This window comes from Spermophilus citellus (genome assembly GCF_964194105.1).
Source record: "Spermophilus citellus genome assembly, chromosome: 15".
NCBI lineage: Eukaryota > Metazoa > Chordata > Mammalia > Rodentia > Sciuridae > Spermophilus > Spermophilus citellus.
In genome coordinates this window covers 19,154,698-19,178,876 of record NC_138195.1, presented here as the reverse complement: position 1 = coordinate 19,178,876, position 24,179 = coordinate 19,154,698, and the positions used below count along the sequence as shown (strand labels likewise).

The 24,179-nt window shown below is 36.5% G+C and overlaps 1 protein-coding gene and 1 pseudogene across 2 annotated transcripts in view; one reads left to right on the top strand and one right to left on the bottom strand.

The window, feature by feature from the left end:
* Positions 1 to 4,366, top strand: part of PTPN20 (protein tyrosine phosphatase non-receptor type 20) — a 67,260-nt gene extending 62,894 nt beyond the window's left edge. Inside the window, exons 8-9 of the mRNA XM_081268364.1 lie at positions 2,611 to 2,673; positions 4,189 to 4,366. Coding sequence (XP_081124490.1) covers positions 2,611 to 2,673; positions 4,189 to 4,302 — 177 coding nt within the window. The 3' untranslated portion in view covers positions 4,303 to 4,366. The remainder of the gene's footprint in view (positions 1 to 2,610; positions 2,674 to 4,188) is intronic.
* Positions 4,367 to 7,438: 3,072 nt separating this feature from the next.
* Positions 7,439 to 24,179, bottom strand: part of LOC308634082 (ribonucleoside-diphosphate reductase subunit M2-like) — a 55,018-nt pseudogene continuing 38,277 nt past the window's right edge. The window contains exon 3 of the transcript in view: positions 7,439 to 8,551. The product of the transcript in view is annotated as a ribonucleoside-diphosphate reductase subunit M2-like (transcript). The remainder of the gene's footprint in view (positions 8,552 to 24,179) is intronic.

The following is a 24,179-nucleotide window of genomic DNA, read 5'->3' as shown; positions in this document are numbered from 1 at the left end:
CTAAGTTTTAACATCAGATAGAATGATTCCTTCCACTTTTATTATGCGTTTTCAAAGTTGTTTGAGCATTATAGGGTCTGTGTTTTCTGATACAAATTTTAGAATTAGCTGGATATGTTTACAAAAAGAACTTGATGTGATTTTGTTAGAAATTGCCTTAAATTTATAGATTAATTTGGAAGAATTGACATTTTTGCTATGATAAATCATCTAATCCATGAGTGTGGTGATATATCTTTCCTTTCATTTAGGTGGTCTTTGTATTTTTTCATCATTTTGTAATTTTCAGACCCTGTAGATGTTTTGTTAGATTTATCCTATTTCATTTTCTTTAGAGCAAATGTTTTTCTTTCAATTTCCACATTCCTACTGTAATGAACAAGAAATGTAGAAATACAGTTGGTTTTGTATGTTGATCTCGTATCCTGTGACCTTTCTTTTTGAATTTTGAATTCACTTATTAATTCTGAAAGATTTTTATTTATTTTTTGTTTCTTTGAAATTTTCTACATATATGATTTTTGCTGTCTGCAAATAGATTTATCTTTTCCTGGCCTAATTTGTTTTGTAATGTACCCTAATAAGATATGAAAAGACAGGTTAAAAATTGGAAGAACTGTTTGCAAGCCAAGAAAAGTCTTGCATTTAAAATATATAAAGGATCCTCAAAAATCAGTAGTGAAACAACAACAATAAACAAACCAGTTAGAGATGGGTAAAAGATATGACCAGAGTTTTTAGCAGAGTATACAGATGACAAGTACATGAAAAGATTGTCAGCTTCATTATCCCAAAAGGAAGCAAATTAAACCTTGATGTGTGTACTACTGTCAGAATAGCTAATATAAAAATAGTGACACCATAAAATACTGGTGCAGATTTGGAGAAATGCTGGCAAAGATTCAGAGAAACTGGATTACCCTTATATTACCTATACTCATACATTGGGAACTTACAATGGTACAGCTACTCTAAAAAATACTTTTGTAGTTTCCTTAAAGAAACTAAACTTACCATATAATCCATCAGTAGGATTCTTGGGCATTTATCCCATAAATGAAAATTTCATACAAGAATTTGTACAAAGATGTTCCTAGCACATTTATTCATAACACCTCCATACTGGAAACCAGTACACATCCATACCATGGATTACTATTTAGCAATAAAAACAGGAATGAGACCACTAATAAATGGAATAACTTGGATGCATCTCAAGGCAGTTACCCTGAGAGAAAAAAATCAACCTCAAAAAGTTAGATATTGTCATTCAATTCAGTAACTTTCTTGAAATAACACTACTATAAAGATGAAGAAGAGATCACTGGTTGTCAGGGGTTAATGATCGGGTCGCTGGCTGTGAAGGAATAGCACAAGGAAATCTTGTGGTATAAAGGATCAGCTCTGTATTATGATAATGGTTGCGGTTACATGAATCATCATATGTAATAAAATTGTATAGAAATCCACATAAATACACATACATGACTGTAAAAAACTAGTGAAAAAAGAATAAGCTCTGTGAATTGTCCCAATGACAACTTCCTGTTTTTTTATATTGCACTATAATTATGCTGGATAGTAGTACCATTGAGGGAAGTTGGAAGAAAGAAGGACCTTCCTGTACAACTTCCTGTTTACCTTTGTTACAAAAATAAAAAAAAATATTTAGAAAGCCTTAATTAATATTTTTATTATGAAGATGATAAGAATGACATGTTATAAATATAAAGGAATGCCTATTTTTAATATATTTTTTTCAATGTTGGGGATTGAACCAGGGCCTTATATATGCTTGGCAAGTGCTCTGTTCTGCCACTGAGCCACATCCCCTGCACTAAAAAAAAAAAAAAAAACCTTTATATTCTTTTGGATTAAAATATTTCACGTTGACATGGCCTTGCAATACATGACTGTAATGAGCTTTTATCACATAGGACTCTTCAGGCAAGATCAGCAACTCCTGAGGTGGTCTGTGACTTGTTCAGCTGGTCATACTCCTAATGCTGCTCCAAGATTAGATTGCTATAAGTTTCTAATACCTCCCAGAAAGTATCTGCTGTCGTTGTGGACTAGCACCCAATTCTTGCAACCTGCACCCACTCAGTAAACACCCCAGGTTGTACCAGTCTCTGCATAAAGGTGCAGAATCTGGTGTTGAACCAACTTTTGTTCAAGTTTCCATTTGAGTTGACAGGGCTACTTATAGGAGAAACAGTTATGCTACTCTTGAAGGTAGAGAAAATCTTCTGTTTTCCCAGACTTACATTGCTGCTTTCAGTTCTCCCTTTGGATAACACAAAGGTGTATGCCAGGGCAAATATGTTGTTATTTCTTCTGAAGATCATTTGTTTGTTTATTGGAGAACATTTTTTTATAATAAATGACTGCTTCCTGCATTTTCCTGAAAACCTATTATAATAAGTCCTTCTTATTTATTGGAGTAAGTTTAAAAAGGCACATTTTCTAGTGACTGGAAATGAGAAATTTCTGGTTACATGTCGACATCTCTTTTGCTAAAAAGAGGTATGTAGTACTCATTTGACAATCCCTGAGGTTGTGCTTTTCCCCCTGCATGAATAATACAAAATTACTGTCGTCTTATTACAGTTCAGCTTTGAGAATATAGTGACCCAAATGAGACAACAACGTTCTGGCATGATTCAAACTAAGGTAAGTTTTTTGCCATGTAAATTCTAATAAGAATAGTGAACACAAAGATTAACATTGTATAGCACTTGTTAATTTATAAAGCTCTTTTATATACCTGGTATAACTGAATCCTTACTATTTGAGGTAGACATTAGTAAATATCATTTTGCTATGATACTCTTATGAAGAACTTAAGTCAATGAAGCAATGAAGTCTTCTCCACTGGGTCACTCAGATAAGCAAGGGAAGGAGCTGCCAACATGGTAAGTGAAGTCTGATGCCTAAACACATGCCTTTTCCATAATACCATGCTATTTAAGACTAGTATCAAAAGTTATTTGATAATTTCTGGATATCAATTTGAGATACCTACTTGCCAGTAAATATTGTTATTGGCATGTCATAAAAAGAGAAAATTTGATGTCATAGATTAGTCATAGATTCACTAGGAGAAGAGAGTATTTAAAATGAAAATAATTACCCACAAATTTTTATATATATGGAATTTAGATTTTATATATATAAAGATTAATATAAGAGGCTATTTAGAATTTTATATAGGATTAGCTCTGTGGATTATCTCAGTAGCAATTTCCTGGTTTTGATATTGTACTAAAATTATGCAGGGTATTATCATTGGGGGAAGTTGGGAGAAGGACCTTTCTGTACAACTTCCAATTTACTACCTATGCTACAAAATAAAAAGTATTTAAAAAGACAGTTTTTTTCTTGTAAAGATGCAAAAATGACAAGGTATAAAACAAAGAATTGTGTACCTTTATTTTTTTTAATACTTCTTCTGATACCACTCCATTCTCAGAAAGTATTTGTGGGTGCTGGTAGATATCTCAAATTGCTATCCATAAGTTTATTAACAAATACTTTTAAATAAGTCACTTAAACAGCATGGCATTATGGAAAAGCCACGTTTTTAGGCATCAGACTTCAGTTTATAAGAACTTCAGATATAAGGAAAATGAGATAGTTTCCCCTTAGTTTAGTTAAGACTTTAACAAACTACCTCTAGACTGAGAACTGTATTATGATCATTTAACTATCTTCCTCATGTTTTGTTAATTTTTTTTCAATTAGCAATAATTACATCTCAGATCAACCTCATTGATTATGACACTACCACTATGAAAAGCTAACTTCTTCATAGTTTAAAATATATACTTGGATAAAGAGTATACATGTTCTTAAGTTACTTATTTGTAGTTAAGTGTTCTCTCTTTCGGGGACTTATCCTATGTGGTTGAAAAATTACAAATGTGTTCTCCAAAAGTGGCTATTAGTGTTAATTACTTATTATTGTGTTGTTTTTCATATATATGTATATATATAGGAGCAGTATCAATTTTGCCATGTAATTGTGCTTGAAGTTCTTCGGAAACTTCTGAGTTTGAATTGAGAAAGACTTCTGTTCCTCTCACTTGAAATTACCAAGTGTCTTGGAGTTCGAGCTGCAGTGAAGAGAGTTGTTAAACATACAATATGCATTTCTGGTATATCAGTCGATTTTTTTTCATTTCCCAGATCTCCCTGAAGGCAGCATCATTTGTTGTGGGGTTAACAGTGTTTACTCATCGACCTTACTGGACATTATCAGGACGTTCTTCCATGTTTTTCAGTGAAACAAAAGTTACATAAAAACAACTACAGCTTGGCTATTTGGTTGAAGGGATTACAATGCCCAGTAAAAGATAATTAGCCCATATTAATTATGGATTGGTGGGTTTTATTGTATACTATTCAAACATATATAAAAATATAATTTGATTAATTTTGCTCCCCAATTTCAAGACAAATGTGTATCCATATTCTTTAGCTAGAGTCTGTACTTCCAGCTGGTCTTTGAATGACTCAATTTAAAAGGAGTCCAATGAGGATGGATTAACTTTGACATCAATTACTTCCATTTCCTATACTTCTGTTAGGCTCTAGGATTTGAGAAGGCACTGTTTTTCTAGAGCAGCAAGACAAGGCCTTCTTGCTCTGGGAAGCACCTCATAGGTAGGCAGAGTCCCTCTTCTCTATTACATGGATGCCGTGATGAACAGTTCAAATGTAAAATAGATGATTATATAGAAAGCCCAAGAGGAAATGTTTGCCCAGCCCAATTTCTTTCCAATCCCCTTCTAACATTTAACATATTACTCAGGTTGCTTTGTTAAAAAGCAAATCTTACATTTTACTTAGTTCTTACCATTTACTTGACCAACAAACTTTGATATAAGCATCATTATGTAATTCTGAGGCATTCATTATATCTTTTATATAAGATGTATTTTTCAAACTAAGATTTACAATAGTTTTTTTTTTTTTCATTCCAGAGGCCCATTAAGTCATTTCTTTCCATTGTTGCCCTACTCTGCTAAAATATTTAGATATTGGATCTTGGAATTAATTTTGGAAAACCAAATTTATTAATTTTGGAAAACCAAATTTATTTGTGTTCATAAACCAAATTTATGGACAGAAAATATCCACACTCTAGTTTCAAAAATATTCTGGTCATTATTTCATTCACTTTATTATAGGACTTTGCTTTATACAGTTGTAATGATATTTTTTTGGGTCAAGAAGTTTTGGTGACCACAGAACAACTGATAATTGTCTTTGTATAGTATAATTCAGTTGAGATCAAAATATTCTATCATTATATTGAAAAATTTCTAATATTAATCTTTAAGTACTAAATTTCTAAGAGGCTTATTGTTTTGGCCGAATGAAAACAAATTGGCTGGGGGCTGGAGATGTGGCTCAAGTGGTAGCTTGCTCGCCTGGCATACAAATAAAGATGTTGTGTCTGCCGAAAACTAAAAAATAAACATTAAAGAAATTCTCTCTCTCTCTCTCTTAAAAAAAAGAAAACAAATTGGCTGAATTAAAATTTATAATTCTTATTTTAAAAATAATTCTATAGAAATGTATTTGATATTAAATCAAATTGATTATTCTAGCCATCTACATTGTTTATATAAATAAGTCTATGCTCATCATTAATTTCATTTTAAAAATATTTGAATATGTAATAATTATATCTATAATTTCATTTTCATTGTTAACTGTAAAATAATAGGTATAATGTATAACAGTTTCTGAGAAGGACTCTATGCTGTTATTTAAATGAAAATGTTTACTATGTATTGCCTGAAGTATTTTTATTTTATTTATCTCAGCCTTGAAATGTTTTTGTAAAGAAAAATCTTCTCATCTTGATTTTAAACATGTCCCTTCTTTAATATGTGCCTCATAGTTTTACAGCAGGACTATTTTTAGTTTTGCAGGGAAATTTAATAATTAAATATGGAAATACTGATTACATTTGTTTTCATTTCCTTCTTGGAAGGTGAATTCAAATTAAAAAAATTTTGACGAATTGAAATACTAAGTTTTATACTAATAATGAATCATTTTCTGCCTAGGAAATGAATATGAAACTTTCATTGACACCTCTGTGAGTATATGAAAGCCAATTTAAAGGAGGTTTTAAAATATTTAAGTATAAGCATATTATACATTTATTAGCTTTCAACTTGAAATACATATTTTTAATGATGCTTAGGTGTTCAATCAAAGCTTTTCAGAAATGAACATTATAGAATTTACTCTCATATCAGTTTAAATCATTTATTTTTCTTTGGTCCGTTTACTTCTGAATCTTCATAGAATATTATTGAACTTTCAGTAAAGTTTACATTTATTACTCAAAAGTCATTTCAGTGATTTATTTCTATTGAAAAATCTGAAAAGAAAATACCTTGAAAAACTCTAAAACAAGAAAGTTCTGTTTCCTACTTAATTTTTCCAGTCCCTAATAAGAATTAACTTTCTTTTAAGTTGTCTCAAGGTTTGAGTAATTGAACCAGAAGATTTGGAAAGTATCCATTAAGAAAACAGGGCAGTGGAATTCAATGGAGGTGATGGATTGCTTAATGTAGCCCTCATTGGTCTATAGCTATAATCCAAATGTACTAGTAAATGGTGCTTCTATAAATACTGAAATGCATGTATACTATAACTATAATGGGCTAATAAAAACATTTTTAAAAAGTAGTAGTAATTACCTCATCATGAATTACAAAGTATCTTAAAAGATACCTAATATAAGTCAGGCACAGTAGTGCTTGGCTGTAACTCAGAAAGCTGGGGTAGGAGGTCGGCCTCAGTAGTTTAGATGGGACCTAAGCAACTTAGTGAGACCCTATCTCAAAATAAAACATGAAAAAACAACTGGAGATATGGCTCAGTTCCCCCTGTACTAAAAAATAAAACACGATGAAGCACATGTTTTAGAAACCAACCACAACATCAGGTTTGAGGGTACAAAAATACAGCCTTCCGTTTAACAAAACAGTAGCTCCTGTTAGCACTATAGCTGAGGATTGCTCCAAAGTTATTTTACCAATGCAGTAATGGTACAAAAGAGGAATGATTGGGATAAATATTGAAAAAATAGACCAAAATGATCATTTGTTTATTTGTTCACATAATAATAATAGACTACTGCAAAAATTAGAATATTCATTAAGAAGTCAAGATACATGATAACTATTTAAAATTAATCTTTCTGTATATCTGTTAGTCACTCTGTAGTTAGCACACTATGACTTCTTAGCCATATCTGAGCTGCTGCCTTTTTTTTTAAAGTATTTTTTAGAAATTTAAAATTCTTTTTTAGATGTACATGACGGTAAAGTGTTGAATTCATTTTAGCCGATTTTTTTGTGGGGGTAATAAGGGAGGAAAAAATCAGCAAAATAAGATCCCATCTTCTGTTCGTTTAGAAATCAGCATCCAAGGTAAAAGAATTCCCTGTTGGATTTGACATCTCTCTCTCGTCCTCTGATACTCACCTACTTTCTTCTCAAAGAAGTTAATCTTGTCTTCTGTGAAATATTCTCCATAAAGTCAAATGGATTTTCTACTCTGAAAACCTTGTTAAAGCCCAGCTTCATCATAAGCCTGTCTGCCACGAATTCAGTATACTGCTTCATCAAAGTGCAGTTTATCCCAGTGAACTTCACAGGCAAGGCCTCCATGAGGAACTCCTGTTCTAAGCTGACAGCATTGATAAATATTTCTTTTACTCTCTGCTCCAATGGTTTGTGTAGCAGGTGTTTGAACATCAGGCAGGCAGAGTCACAAAGTAAACCCTCATCTCTGCTAATAAGTTCACTGGAAACTTAGGCCAGGCATCAATCCCCGTTTCTTGAACTAGAATATTGATTCAAAAGAAACATAGAAGAAGTTTCCTTCCACAGTGGCAAAGGCTACAACACATTCTCTGTAGGTAGCTTCTTTGTCCCCAATCCAATGCAAGACCTAATTTGCTTTCTTCTTTACATAAGGTATTGTTTCAATGGCATTGAAGAGAAATTCCCTTTCTTTGAAATCTTTAATTGTCAAGAAGGAGACTATACATTTCACAACGTAGTTTTTCATGGCAATTTGGAAATCATAGAAACAGTGAACTTCTGTAATTTGAACTTCCTGGCTTAATCACTCCACCAAATTTTCATTTACTATGCCATCACTTGCTGCAAAGAAATTCATAATTACGAGACATAAAATATCATACCTCAGATTTCAGGGCTTCCTAGTATAGAATGTCCTTGGAAATAGCTACCACCTCTTCTGTCAAAAAGGAACCTTCAGCCTTCTTAGAAATTTGCCAAATATCATGGTATCTGATAGGAAAGAAGACAAAGCAGTGAGCGTTCTCTCTCAGTATAGTGGTTCATCCTCCATGCTGGGTGCGATACTTTAGTTTTCAGCTCCATGGGCTCCTAGAAGATACTCCTTGCAGTCTTACTGATTAGGATTCATGTCCCACTGAGGGTTGGGGGGTATTCTTGTCTGTCAGGCTGAGCCCCTTCAGTGGTAAGAGCTGCAGCTACTGCTGGTCTGAGATTTGGCGAGTGGTGGCAGTTGCAGACATGGAGGTGACAGTGGACAAAGTGGCTAAGTGGGACCTGCAGCACTCGATATCTATAATGTTAATTGTCACAATAAGCAGAAATGATGAGATCAGTTATTGCCCATCATAAAAACTGCACATTTGCAAAAGGGTTTACAATTTCGAATAGTGAACAGGGAAAGAACAGAAGTGATGTATGATTATGAGGCTGGAGGAGAGAAAATAGAAGTAAAAATCAAAGGAAGAGTGAAAGAAAGAACAATAGAGATTGGCTGTTAGCAAAAGAAAAGAGAGAGAATCTAGGAAACAAGTGAAAGAAAAAATATGTATAGTAAAAACAAAAAAAAGAATACAAAAGAAAACTGATATATACTAATAAACATTCTAGTCCTCAAAATACTGATTCATGAAAAATGCTAGAAATGAGAAAAAAAGAAACAAATATGAATATGTATAAGTGTCCAAAAACCATTTAGGTTACAATTAAACAGAGAAAAGAAAAAAAAATTAAAAGGGGAAAAAAAGAGATCTCAATGAAAGTTGAAGAATTGTTTCTGTTGGAGTTCAAAATATTCTTGGCTCCCCTTCTCAGCAGTGTAGGTTGGGTGGACTGGAGTGTGTTATCGGCCCCAACTTCAGGGTGGGGTCACTGGTATATTCTGTGAGTGGAAATCCTGTAGATGGAGCTCCTGGAGGCAGGATTTAGGCTTCGGTATGCTCCAGGTTCCTCATTAAATGGCTGTTGGTCTGAAGATTTTAAATCAGTGCACCTCCAGGGCTTAGCAGTTGCTGGTCCACATTTAGGAGACTCCACCCTAAGGATCTCACCTTGGTTCCACTGTGCAGTGGAAGAGCTAATTCTTAGTTCCCTCTGACACCTACAGACCCTATGTTTTGTGGTCTTTGTGGTTCTTGGGTTCAGTCTCTGAACTTAATCACTCCTGCCCCTGCCCTTTCAAGTTCCCAACAGGGCCTGTCTCTCCCAGTTGGTCATGCAAGTGGCTGGATTGGAGGGGGAGGGAGAAAACCAAGTGGGTTTCCAAGATCTGTATTCCCCTGTGTAAACCGCTCTCTGTGTTTGATTTTCTCCTGGTCACTTAGGCACACTCTATGTTTGGTGTGGGTTTGCCAGGGCTGTATTTCTGGCTAAGTTTGGGTTTGCCAGGAATCAGCTCCCCCCAGCAGCTGGACCCCATGCCAAGGCTGCAGAATGGTTCCTTCCTTTGTACTCTCCAGGGGGAGAGTATCCCACACAAGGATACTGTGCAAAACACCTTTCAGTTTAGTGGAGCCATGTCTTTGATCTCTGATCTCTCAGTACCCAGACATGCCTCAGGCCTCCCAAAAATATGGGTTCCATTAGTTCCCTTATCCCTCCATTTTGCATGGGGGACTACTCTGCCTGCCACCATGGTGGCACTGGGGATTTCTTCCTTATTTTATTATATCCAATCTCCTGTGTCCCGGATCTGCTTTGAATGTCCGGTACTAATTCCCAATAAAGTCCCTTTTTTTTTTCACCCATCTTGCTGAGAAGCTACTTATCTGCTTTCTTGGTTTCATGCCACATAGCAGCCAGGAAAGCAACTTCCTCTATTCTGCCATCTCGAAAAACACCCTTTTTGGTAAAGTTTAATGCCCATTTGCTGACATTTGTTTCTGGCTGTTTTTGTGTTCTGTTACAGCAGTGGCTGAGTTCATTGCATTGTCAGGGATAATATATCCCAGAAAACCTAAAATACTTAACCACCTGACTCACTAAAGAGAAAATCTGCCAACCCCTGCTCTATATCTTCAATAGGAAACTATGTTTGAGCAACAGGGATATATAAAATACATATATTGTACAAAATATATAAAAGACGTAAAATTAAACATAACAAGAATTGACCAATTGATGCTTACATTCTTCATGAACAATAAATGCATTAAAAGTCCAGGAGATTATGCATATACATATATATGGTTAGGGATTGCACCCAGGTGTGCCTAACCACTGAGCAACACCCCCAGTTCTTTTTATTTTTTATTTTAAGCCAGGATCTTGCTAAGTTGCTGAAGCTGGCCTCGAGTTTACAAAAAATGAGCAATAGAAAAGTATACTCAAATCCCATACAAGTTACCACAAGAAAAAATTAAAATTTAGGGAACTTTATAGCATCTCTGTGCACACTGAAGTTACACCAAAAAGATAACACTCAAAAAATAGATAAACTATAACCTACTATTTCAAAGTACATTTAAATACATTAGGAAAGTCAATTGTAAGACATGAAAGAACAGCAATCAAAATTAGAAAAATTCAAAATGGGATGATGAGAAAGAATTAAAAACAAAAAAATTTGAAATGAAAATTATAGAGGGAAAACAAATTCAATAACTGATGAAACACCTTAGGAGGAAGAACTTATAGGAGTTTAGGGTATAAGCATCAAAAATAGGCAAAGTATATAATAGAATTTTTAAAGAAAATCAAAGCAAGTGTTCAGAACAAATAGTAATTCTAGAACAATTTTTAATAATTCAAAGAATATTCCTGAAGTAATTTAAAATTGCATATTGATATAGTATGTCCCTAAGAATTAAATTAGTATGGCTAATACTTATTCTCTAGTAGAGTTATTGAAGTTTGAAGAAAAAAGTACTTCAGGCATTTCTTCAAAAAAGAATATGAGGAAAATAAATTATTAACAGATTTTTTGATGTTAAATACTTTACGACAAAAAAATAGAATAATCTATATATTTACAAAGAAAAATTTTGTGAGCCAAGAATTTTTTATCTAGCAAAACTGACCTTGTTGTACAAAGGGTGCAAATTGAAGAGCTCAGAGAATATTGTTGCCCAAATTGCTCCCTCTGGAAAACTCAACAATGCAGAAAAAATTCTAATCAAATGTGATAGCCATTCTTAATTTTTTGAAAGGAACTGGATATCGAAATGGGGCAAATTATATTCCATGCATCTTTGAACATGTCAAAATGAACCCATTCTTATGTATAGCTATAATGCACTAATAAAAATGTGCTGTACTAGTGTTGAAATATTTATTTACCAGGAATTCTGCCTATCTGAAGCACAACATTAAAGCAATTGGCAACAAAGGGCCACGGCATTCTGAGAGATATGGCATTCTCAGAGTCTAAAGCACTACTGGCCATACAAAGCAAATTGGTGTGGGTTCCCTTAGTGACTGTCCAAGCTAACTGCCACTGAGAATGGAGCCATGTTGGGGCCTACCCAGGCTGTAGAGTGTGCATTGTGGGAGCAGCTTATTTTGATGAGACTTCCAGGGGTCTCTCTGAGAAGACAATGCCTAAGCCTCCTGGCACTGACTGCCATCTCCAGAACCAAGTAGCACCCTACTAGGCCTGACATTTGAGCACAGTGGCCACCAGCTAACATCTCAGGTCAAGTTCTGTTGAGGAGACTGCTCCAAGTGGTGAAGAGAATACCAAGGCTCCTGACAGAGCTAAGGGCCATGAATAAAGACTTTAAAGGCAGGCCCAGTGTTAAGCAGCGTTGCTCATGTTTTTTTTCTGGATCTATACTTTCAAGAAAAAATATGTCAAGGAAGAGTAGATAGGATACTAAGGTGTAAAACAAGTAAAATATGAACTAAGGATATGAGACTGCTGGGGTTCTTTATGTTTTTTGTTTTGTTTTAGAGGTCCTGGGGATGGAACCCATTCCTTGCACATGCTAGGCAAGTACTCTACCATTGAACTATCCCCCAGCCTTCTTCATAGTTTTTAGTGAGAAGAAAAGAAACTCCCACTCATCACTGTGATGAAGAGCAGCACAGGTTTTGTTGCATTGAGGCCAGGACAGGAGCCACACCTACAGCCAGGGGTGTCCTACCTAGGAACCAGAGTGTGAAAACTCCAGAGACCCATCTGTCAAGAGAGAAGCTGCCTTGAGAAGACAAGAGGGAACTTCAGAATGGCTGGGTAACACTGGGACATGGGTTTGGGGGTTGGGGAAGCTCCTGCATGAGAAGGTTGTGTCTCAAGCTCATGATGATTTAGTAAGGGATTTTTTTTCATGATAATGCAAAAACAATACATATTCAGTATAAATCATGAATTTTGAATCTGGATCATTTCTAGAGACTAGAAAAATTCTGTATGATCTTTTCTTGAGATGCTTTGCGGCAGCATCAAGCCACAATTCTCAGTCAGCCCCAGGATTAAGAGGTAAACAGCCATCTATGGTGTACTGTACTGCTAAGCTAGGATGTTCAGTAGATTACATATATCCAATGATTCTTCAACTCAATGATATTTTTAACTTACACTGGGTTGATCAGGTTATAACCTTTTGTAAACAGCTATACCGTGACTTCTAGTACTGGAAAGTCACAAAGGATAGTGCTTTTATTGTTCTCACTTTTTTTTTTTATTGGGGATTGAACCCAGGGGCATTTTACCACTGAGCTACATCCCCAGTGCTGAGTAACTGGGATTACAAGAATGCACCACTGCACCCAGGTCCATGGGCGTTCATGCAGGGATATATCTCCTGGCACTACTTTACTTACCCAGTGACACATGTGTCTTCTAAGCAGGGCAGGTAGTAACATGTCACATTCCAATCATAAGCCCCCTGCATTCAAATGTGAGTACAGTTATGAAATATGTGCAAATTTGGGATGCATCACTTATTTTTTCACTTACCCCTAGAGTCTTACCACGATTCATTTGTACACCTACTGCAGCAAACATGACATTGCATAATTATTGATTTGACTCTCCCATGAGCTCCTCAATAGTTCACCTGTGCTTTATTCTGCTTTGATTCTCTGTTAACTAGCATGATGGCTAAAATAGGGGTTCTCTGTAAATATTAGATGAATGGAGAAATGATAGCTACTTCCCTGTCATATAATGTCACTGTTATGGAATCTTATTCCTAGCATAGTGGTTTATGACATGAGCACCTGATGCTCAACAGCTAATAATAAGGCTCATTTTACAGACTCGGGTCCATGAGATAGTCAATAAGAGAAGTGTTCTATGATCATAGGAGTCTGAGAAATATACATTCCACATGGTTTTCTTGAAGTTGCAGAGTGCTATTAGTCTATTAACACCAGAGGACCCTAGAGGAGAAGAACTTGTAGAGAAAAAGTGCCATCACTCTAGGCCACTGATAGAAAATTATAAGATTAGGAATAAGGATGAGTTAATTAAATAGCTTATGAGTACAATGTAGTGACACACTTGATTTTGTCCCAGTAGCTGGTAAATAGAAATTGTGTTATACAAAACCTGATTGATGCGAGTTCATCCTTAGTAGTTTTTCCAGGCTGTGCTTTCAAGTTGTTCACCTGTATGATGTTTTGGCTCTGTATAAGATTCAGATGTCATTCTTTCCTCACTTGGAGGATTGTTCAGACAATATTTTACTTATTTTCTCTTAAAATTGAGTGCTCTTTTGTAATGTTTCTAGTTAAAACAATTCTCAAACAGGGAGCACATTTCATTGACCAGTTTAACCATGAATGACTAAATCAGCTGGAAGACAAAAGAGCTCCATCAGAGGCATTAAGAAATAAAATTTTCTCCCTAAATCTGTCAACTCACGTTTTAAAAATTTAGAGCTTTATAGTTATACATAGTAGTTGGATTAATCCCATCAAATTCGTACATGCATGGAAATCTATTTAAATTCATGATAACCCATTTTCTCTCCTATTTCCTCTCCTATCCCATTCTCCTTCCTCTATTCTACTAGAGTTCCTTTTGATCATCTATTAATTTGTATTTGATGGGCTTTTTATGTTATCTTATTCTTCCTCCCACTTTCCTTTATTTTAATCTAGCTTCAACATATGAAAAAAATGCAACCTTTGAGTTTCTGAGTTCAACTAATTTCACTTAGCATCATATTCTCCATTTCTATCCATTTGCTGGCAAATGGCATAATTCTGTTTTATGGCTGACTAGAACTCCATTGTGTGTGTGTGTGTGTGTGTGTGTGTGTGTGTGTGTGTGACAGTTTCTTTTATTTATTGTTATTTATTTATATTTATATATAACAGCGGAATGCATCATAATTCTTGTTACATCATATATAGATCTCTAATTTTCATATCTCTGGTTGTATACATAGTATACTCACACCATTTCGTGTCCTCATACATGTACTTTGGATAATAATGATCATTACATCCATCATTAATTACCTCATGCCCCCCTCCTTTACCCTCCCACCACCCCTCTGCCCTATCTATAGAGTTCATCAATTCCTCCCATGCTCCCCCTCCCTATCCCTCTATGAATCAGCTTCCTTATATCAAAGAAAACTTCAGCATATGGTTTTTGGGATTGGCTAACTTCACTTAGCGTTATCTTCTCTAACTCCATCCATTTACCTGCAAATGCCATGATTTTATTCTCTTTTATTGCTAAGTAATATTCCATTGTGTATATATGCCACATTTTTTTATCCATTCATCTATTGAAGGGCATCTAGTTTGGTTCCACAATTTAGCTATTGTGAATTGTGCTACTATAACATTGATGTGGCTGTATCCCTGTAGTATGCTGTTTTTAAGTCCTTTGGGAATAGACCAAGGAGAGGGATACCTGGGTCAAATGGTGGTTCCATTCCCAATTTTCTAAGAAATCTCTATACTGCTTTCCATATTGGCTGCACCAATTTATAGTCCCTCCAGCAATGTATGAGTGTACCTTTTCCCCCACATCCTTGCCAACACTTATTGTTGTTTGTTTTTATAACAGCTGCCATTCTGACTGGAGTGAGGTGAAATCTTAGAGTGGTTTGATTTGCATTTCTCTAATTGCTAGAGATGATGAACATTTTTCATGTGTTTGTTGATTGATTGTACATCATCTTCTGAGAAGTGTCTCTTCAGGTCCTTGGCCCATTTATTGATTGGGTTATTTGTTTTTTTTTTTTTTTTTTTTGTTCTAGCTTTTGAGTTCTTTATATACCCTAGTGATTAGTGCCCTATCTGGGGTAAAGATTTGCTCCCAAGATGTAGGTTGTCTATTTGCCTCACAGATTGTTTCTTTTGCTGAGAAGAAACTTTTTGATTTGAGTCCATCCCATTTATTGATTCTTTATTTTAATCCTTGTGCCACAAGAGTCTTATTAAGGAAGTTGGGGCCTAATCCCACATGATGGAGATTAGGGCCTACTTTTTTTTAGATGTAGGGTCTACAGTTTCTTAATCTATTAATCTATTGACAGGCATCTGGGTTGATCCCATAATTTAGCAAGTGTGAATTTTTCTGCTCTTCACATTGAGGAGGCTATTTAGCTATAGTATGCCAGTTTTAGATCTTTGGGGAAAATACCAAGGGTGGGATAGCTGGGTCATATGGTGGTTTCATTTCTAGTTTTCTGAGGAATCTCTACCCTGCGTTCTAGAGTGTTTGTACGTTTGCAGTCCCACCAACAGTGTACAAGTATTACTTTCCCCCCACAACCTCACCAGCATATATTGTTCATGTTCTTGATCATTGCCATTCTGATTGGAGTGAGATGAAATCAGTGTAGTTTTGATTTTCATTTTCCTGTTAGCTAGAGATGTTGAATATTTTTCATATATTTGTTGGCCATTTGTGTTTCTTCTTTTGAGAAGTTTGTTTAGCTCTTTTGCCCATTTATTGATCGTGTTAGGTTACTTTTTGGTGTTAAGTTTTTGTATATTCTGGATATTAATCCCATATTGGAGAAGTAGTTGGCCAAGATTTTTTCCCATTCTGTAGCTCTCTCTTCATGCTCTTAATTGTTTCTTGGCTGTGCAGAAGCATTTCAGTTTGATGGCATCTGACTTATTGATTCTTGGTTTTATTTCTTGTGCTTTGGGGGCCTTGTAAAGGAATTTGGTGCCCTCAACTATATGATGAGTGTTAATCCTATATGTTTTCTTCTAGCAATTACAAGGTTTCTGGTGTAATTTCTAAGTCTCTGATCCATTTCAATTTGAGTTTTGTGCAGGGCAAGAGGCGTCTAATTTCATTTATATACATACAGCAATCCAGTTTATACAGCACCATTTGTTTAAAAGGGTCCCTTTTCTCCAACATACATTTTTGGTAGCTTTGTAAAATATCAGATATGGTTATAGATATGAGGATTTGTCTCTGTGTCTTCTATTCTGTCCCATTAGTTTTCATGTCTATTTTAATGCCAATACCATGCTCTTTTTTTACTATAAATCTGTAGTATAATTTCAGATCAGGTATCATGATGCCTCTGCTTCACTTTTCGTGCTTAGTATTGATTTGGCTATCTTGGGTCTCTTATCCTTCTAAATGAATTTTTTAAAAAAATTTCTAATTCTGTGAAGAATCATTGGTATTTTGATGGGGATTGCTTTGAATCTGTATATTGCTTTTTGTAGTGTGGCTATTTTGACACTATTAATTCTGCCTATCCAATAACATGGGGTATTTTTCCATCTTCTAGGGTCGTCTTCTATTTCTTTCTTTAATGTTCTATAATTTTCATTGTATAGCTCTTTTATTTCCTTGGTTAGATTAATTACAAAATATTTAATTTTTTTTAGGTTACTGTGAATGGGATGGTTTTGCCGATTGCTTTCTTGGCTGAATCACTGTTGTAGTATAGGAAAGCTATTGATTTCTGGGTGTTGATATTATATTCTGGTACTTCGCTAAACTAATTTATAAGCTTTCTAAAAGTCTTTTGGTGGAGTACTTTGCGTCTCCTAGATAAAGGATCATAGTTGACAAACAGATAGTTTGACTTATTCTTTTCTTATTTGTATCCCTTTGATTTCCTTTTCTTGCCTGATGGCTTTGGCTAATGTTTGAGGACTATTTTGGGTAGGAGTGGTGCGAGTGGACATTCTTGTCTTGTTCCTGAATTTAGAGGAAATGCTTTTAATTTTTCTCCACTTAGTATGATGTTGGCTTTGGGTTTGTCATAAATGGCCTTTATAATGTTGAGGTAAGTTCCTTCAATCTCCACTACTCCAGCATTTTTAACATGCATGTGTGTTGGATTTTATCAGAGGTCTTTTATGAAATTATCATGTGATTTTTGTTCTTAATTTTGTTTAAGTGATGAATTACATTCATTGATTTGCGTTTGTTGAACCAACCTTGTGTTCCTAAAATGAAACCCACTTGATCATGGTGTATTATCTTTTTCATGTGTTTTTGAATGCAGTGTGCTAATATTTTATTAAGGATTTAAATTTACTTTTAAATACCTTTTGTTATACCATAATCCTTTGCTGAGGGCATCTTTCTTCTTTAGGTCTTGTTTTGTGGAACCATAATTTCCATCTAGTAAATATTCTTCATCTACCTTTATTTAATCTGTTTTTCTAGTATCTTTGACTGGCTTCCTCGAATAGCTTTGTTCCTTTAAAAGGCAGCCTTTCTCTCTGTCAGCTATGCTGAAGGGTGGTGTTGAGTTTGGGCCGAGGGCTAGTCAGCAGACAGCTTTGATTTTCTTTTTTTAGTTCTGGAATGGAACCCAGTGCCTGGTGCATGCAAGGCAAGCACTCTATCACCAAGCTATACTCCAACCCAAGTCAGCTTGAATTTTGCTGTTGTCTATAAACGCATCCTCAGCAATATTGCTTTCCTTGGTTTCAATTAATTTGTAGTTTTAACTGAGTGGACGAATCCAAATAGTGTATTTTCACTATTTCTTTTCCTACAGGCTACCACGAATCCACCTTTGCTTTCAGAAAAACTGAGTACCACCCCAAGGGCCAAGAATAAATTGAGTAAACATTGTCATAGACATGCCCCAAAGAGCTTTCTTTTTTTATGCATTGAATAGAGACACATTTGAATTTTCATTATGCAGTGACAACCAGAATGGTTAAATAGATAACATTTGACTGACGGAATGGCACCTTGGGTCCCATTCTCTCAGGCCATTTTTAAAGAGAGGCACACTATCCCTAATGCATAATGGAAGGGGTTACTTTTTGTTTCATGTTGTTGTTTGAAGAAGGAGTTGGGGAAATCTATTAAGCCAATCATTCTGAATTTTGGAATTCTTATTTTGGATTCTTCTGCTGATAGGCAAAAAATTTACTGGTTAAAAATAATTCAAAGTGTACATTAACTCCAGGATGCTGCCCTCTGTGTGTAATGGCTCAAGTATCTTAAAGCCCTCTGTTCTATCTCAGGAAGCTGGAGAAGGTGCCCAAAGATAAAAGATAAGCAGAAACTCAGCCATGTTCACCTTGAAATCTGTCCAGGGACAACCCAATGTTGTCAGGGAACAACCTAAAACAAGAAACTAAAGGAAAAATAAGGAGTGAAAGTGATGATCATTGAATCAAAATAGTATCTTCATACAATGATGTGTTGCTTAAACATGGAGATTTCATCATTGTGAGAACAACAAAAGTTATGTATACCAAAAAAGATTTAAAAAAAGGGGGGGAATAAAAACAAAGGGGGATCTGAGTAAAATAGAAGGGAGACCAATAAAGTAGAGGGAAGGGGATTCAGAAGGAGGGAGGAGGGGAGATCATCGAAAGTATCTGATAACAAAATCTGCCAAATTATGCTGTTCATGTACAAATAGGCCACAAATAATTCCACTTATATACAAAATAATAATAGTGCACTATTTAAAATAATAATAGGAAGGAAATCAGGACAAAATGTGAGTAGATTGGGGAGGGAAGAGAGGGAAAGGGAAAGTACTAGAGAAGGAGACTGAACAAATTGTGTATATATACAAATATGGCATAACAATCCCACTAATATGTATAATTATAATGCTACAATTAAGAAAGGTTACATATAGAAACCCAGATGGTGTAGCCTATATGGTATAGTCTATTGCTCCTAGGCTGCAAACCTATATAACATATTACTATACTGCATACTGTGAGCTACTGTAATACCAATGTAAGTATTTGTGCATCTAAACATAGAAAATGTATAGTAAAAATACTAGGAGATAGGAATTTTTCAGCTCCATTATAATCTTTTAAAAATCTGTTCTTTTTAGATACAGATGACAGTAGAGTGTATTTTGACATATTATACATACATGGTGAATAATTAGGATCCTATTTTTTGCAGCTGTACATGATGAGTTTCACTGGTTGTGTATTCATACATGCACATAGGAAAGTTATGTCTGATTCATTCTACTGTCTTTTCTATCCCCACCCCCACCTTCTCTCCCTGCCCTGACTTCCCCTTTGTCTATTACAATGAACTTCTACTCTTCTGTCCCCCACCCCACCCAACCTTATTGTTTGTCAGCATCCACATATCAGAGAGAACATTCAGCCTTTGGGTTTTGGGGATTGGCTTATGTCACTTAGCACAATAGTCTCCAGTTCCATCCATTTACTGGCAAATGACATAATTTCATTCTTTACCACTGATCCATTGTAACTCTTATGGGACCATCCCATGTGTAGCTCATAGTTGATGAAAATGTTGCAACCTGCCCTTTCCTAGTACTGCTAAGAAATTGGCATTTGACTTGGCATGCTTTTATTGTGGCCTTGCCCCTTCACTATAGCAGGGTCTTCTGTAGCAGGTATGATTTGTAAGTGAGCTCCTCCCATAACAGGAAATAGGATCAGGGGAATTTCCTGAAATACAAGTGGCTATTCATCCTTTCATAGACATTAATAAGAATAAGAGATGATTCATTTAGAAAACATTCTTGTTAGGAGAAAGTCTTAGCTCCCTGGATTATTGGAAGGAAAGGTATAGACACTGGGGGTGGGGGTGGGAGCCTTATTGCTGGGATCCACTATCATTTGCCTTTTTCTTGGTCATATACACACAGTTCCTGACTTACATGGTTGGACTTAAAATTTTTCAACTTTACATTGGTAGAAAAGTACTGGTAATTTTTTCACTTTCAGTACAATACTCAATAAGTTACCTGAGATATTCAATACTTTATTATGTAGTAGGCTTGTGTTAGATGATTTTGTACAATTGTAGGCTAAACAAGTGTTCTGAGCACATTTAATGTGAGCTACACTGAGCTAGATGTTTGGTAGGTCAGGTGTATTAAATGCATTTGTAACTTAGGACATTTCAACTTTTGTTGGGTTTATTGGGATGTGACACCATCATAATTCAAGCATACCTGTATAAGTTTCTTTCCAGTCCACAATTTTTCAGATGAGGGGAAGCCAGCAAGGGACTAAGCAAAGAGCAGGTTATTTTCTCCCCTCAAAACTGTTATTCTCTAATTAACCATGGAGAATTTTCTCTTACAAAAAAAAAAAAAATCCAACCCCTCATGGAAGGTGTGAGGTACCACAATTTTATTGTTTGGTCGATAATTTTAAAGTTTACCTCTGATATTAACCTTGAATCAAATTATTTCAAACTTTGCCATATTCATTTTGTATTTTAAGTACCCAGTGCATTTTTTGGCCCCCAGAAATGTTTGTTAAATAAGTGAATAAATAAATATTATGAATCTGAGCATGGTGACACATGCCTATAATTGGGAGTTTGAGGCAGGAAGATTGCAAATTAGAGGTCACCCTTAGCAACTGAGATCCTGTCTCAAAATAAAAAATAAAAAAAGGATTAGGGATGTAGCTCAGTGATAAAGTACCCCTGGGTTCAATCCTCCAATATATAAAAAAAAAAAAAAACAGAAAATAAGAAATGTGATGAGAATGGGTAGTGAAGTAAGCTCATCCTCCTGGTGGCATACTTGTCCTTGCATGACCTGTCAGGGAGAGCAGTACCAGCCTCATGAGGCAGGAGGGTTTGTGCTTCCCGCAAAAGAAGGGAAGGGGTTTCAGGATCATATCCCCACTCCAAAATTTTCCCAACCATCATCTCTTTGAACTTTCAAAAGAGGTTTGTTGGTCTTTGCTTAGAGATGATGGGGCCCAGGGCCTATGTAATACAGCCTAGAAGGCTTTTCTCTGAGGCCAGCCAGAACCAGGGGGGTTGACATTCTTCATTTTTTCTTCCTGATGCTCAGAGACTAGGCTGTCCCTTTGGGGCTTAGGTTTCCCCTGAGAATGGGTGAGGGGGAGGGCTGTGGGTATGTGGTGTGTGTGTGTAAATCAAAGTGTCCTTGATGGGGTCATTTATTTATTTATTTATTTACCTGGAGTTGGAGTTAAAATGACAGGGACTGGTTATCACGGGCAGGAACATGGCTACCTGATCCTTACTGTGTGTACCTGTTGTTTATCTGCCTACACCACTTGCTGACCATATGGATTCTAGACTGTGACACAGACAGTGGGACTGGAAATCTCAGACTGCCTCAGAGCTCTCTTTGTTCTCACCCTCCCCAGTCAAGAGGGACCAGTTATGGGCATCCTCCAAGGTGAGGGGAGTATGCAGTTGAGCTTTCAGAGGGTGGAATATGCACTAACAAGAAGGAAGGAGGAGGCCCTTTGATCAGGCCTCAGCTGGGTCATTCTGAGCAACTCTAAAGGGCCTTCCTGCCATAGCCCTGGCTACCTCGTTTATTCTCCACTACATTGCTTACTCACGCAGCAGGCATTGTACGTGATCTTCTTCAGAAGGTAATTCTGCCCAACAGGCTGGCATGGCTGACCATCACAGAACCAGGAAGTTGAAGCTGCCTGCCTTCTGTTGAAGGAAGCTGGGGAAGCTGCCCCACATGTAGGTCTGGCAGCTGATGAACAAGACACACAGGCCCTGCTCAGACTGGCCCTACTTACAAAGTTATTGCCCAGGAAACTCCGGGTACCCAGGACTTTCTCTGAAACCTCCCAGTGGATCACATCTCTTATGGTGACTGAACACAGCAGGCCACCAGCTCAAAGGGGACATCTCAAACTGGAAGGCCTCCATGACTGTGGCCCCCCCAGTACCGATGCGGTGCCCTAGCAGGCCCCTCACAGGCCCTCTGGTGAGCCGAGCCACTGCTGGCACTCAGCAGGTCATAAATCACCAAACTGGAACGCCTTCAGCTGGAAGAACTCCACAGCTGGAGGAATTCTTTTCTTCCCCCAAACTTAACACATCATAAAACATAGCCATTTGGGAATGAGAACAACCAGGAGGTGTTTTCTCCTTGAAGCTCTGTTTGGGAAAGCTTGGAAGGTGAAATTTGGAGTGCTACAGTCATACACCCCAGTCAACCTTACCAGCAAATGTGAGACACAGCTATGGCCACATGTCCCCACACTCCTCCTTAACTAGCTGGCTGGCTGCTGTAACCCATACTATTTAAAACCTATCACACAAAAAGGGCTTGGTTCTCTCTCTTTGGCCACCCTGGAATTGGACCTTTGGGTTTACTGTAATCAAGTGTAAGTTTGTCCTGGAATTCAGTGCTGAATCCTCTTGTTCTTATGAGTCTGTCAGCACATGTACCTGGCCCAGGTATGTGTAATGTGCTTCCTGTCTATGACCCACAGGTGTCTTCACTACCTCACAGTGAGCAGAACATCTCCTAGGAGCCCTTTTCCCAATATAGAACCACCAGTGTAGGTAGAAGATGGTCTCCAGAGATGGCTATCATTAATTCCTACCCTCCTGATGCATTACCACTGCTTGCTTTTGAGTTTTTCATGCCCTTTGAATAAGTGCCAGATCTTTGATGTTTCCCAATCAGTAAACTATGACTAAAGTGATGTTTCTGAGCCAGTGTTAGACCTGGCGCTTAGGAAGACTGGAAGCTTCTGCTTTCTGGAAGCCATTGCCATGCTCTAAAGAAGTTTCTACTATAGAAATTCACACTGAGAGATCACATGAAAGAGAAAGGACAGGCCATTTGATGGACAGCTGTGAAACAGGGAACTTGTCAAGAGTGGATGCACCCATATGAATAGAAGACTCAGCATAGAACTAGGCACATAATAGCAACTGAACCAGTGTTCCCTTCCTTACTTCCCCAAGTTCCTTTGCTCATCTGATTCTAGAGAAGCCATCTTTTATTCTGGCAGTCCTAGGTCCAACAGGACAAATTTGTATAAATATACATTTTGCTGTGGCACAGTGTGTGGAATGCTGAGCATTCCTCCTGGCAGAAGCGTTGATAACCACTTCAAATCTTGGCTCTTGTGTAGAACATACTTCACATTGTGAGAATCTCTTTCTGGCCTTTTACAAAAACCCTTTCTTGGAAGGGCTTGAAATCATCTCTAGATGACTTATCATACCTAATACAATGAAAATATCAAGCTTCATATATATGTACATATGTATAAAATATAATATGAAGTTAGGTGATTTGCATTATATATATAAGAGAGAGCAGTCAGCAATGTGAAAAATGTTTAGGAGTGAGAAACAACTTGCTACATTCAGGAAACCACAGCTGATTAGCAGCTGGCTAGAACCAGGGAGAGGGAGAAGGGTTGGCTTAGCTTATATCCCAGGGGTTACCAAAAGAGAAGGAACAGATGGGACATATTAGTTTTGCAGAGCAAAAGTCACCTTAATTGGAGATTTGGGATGACTGCATATCCCTGAAATAGGTCATGGTCTTGTAGAATGCTGTAGGCCTCACAGACTCCTGAAAGTATCTCTCTCAGACTATATTTGTAATTTTCAAAACCATCAGTCCCTTAAGTCAGAAAAAAAGGGTAAGTAAATTACCAAGATAATAATAATAAAACTTCAGATTTTCTTTTGCTCCCCAAAGAATCTTGTCT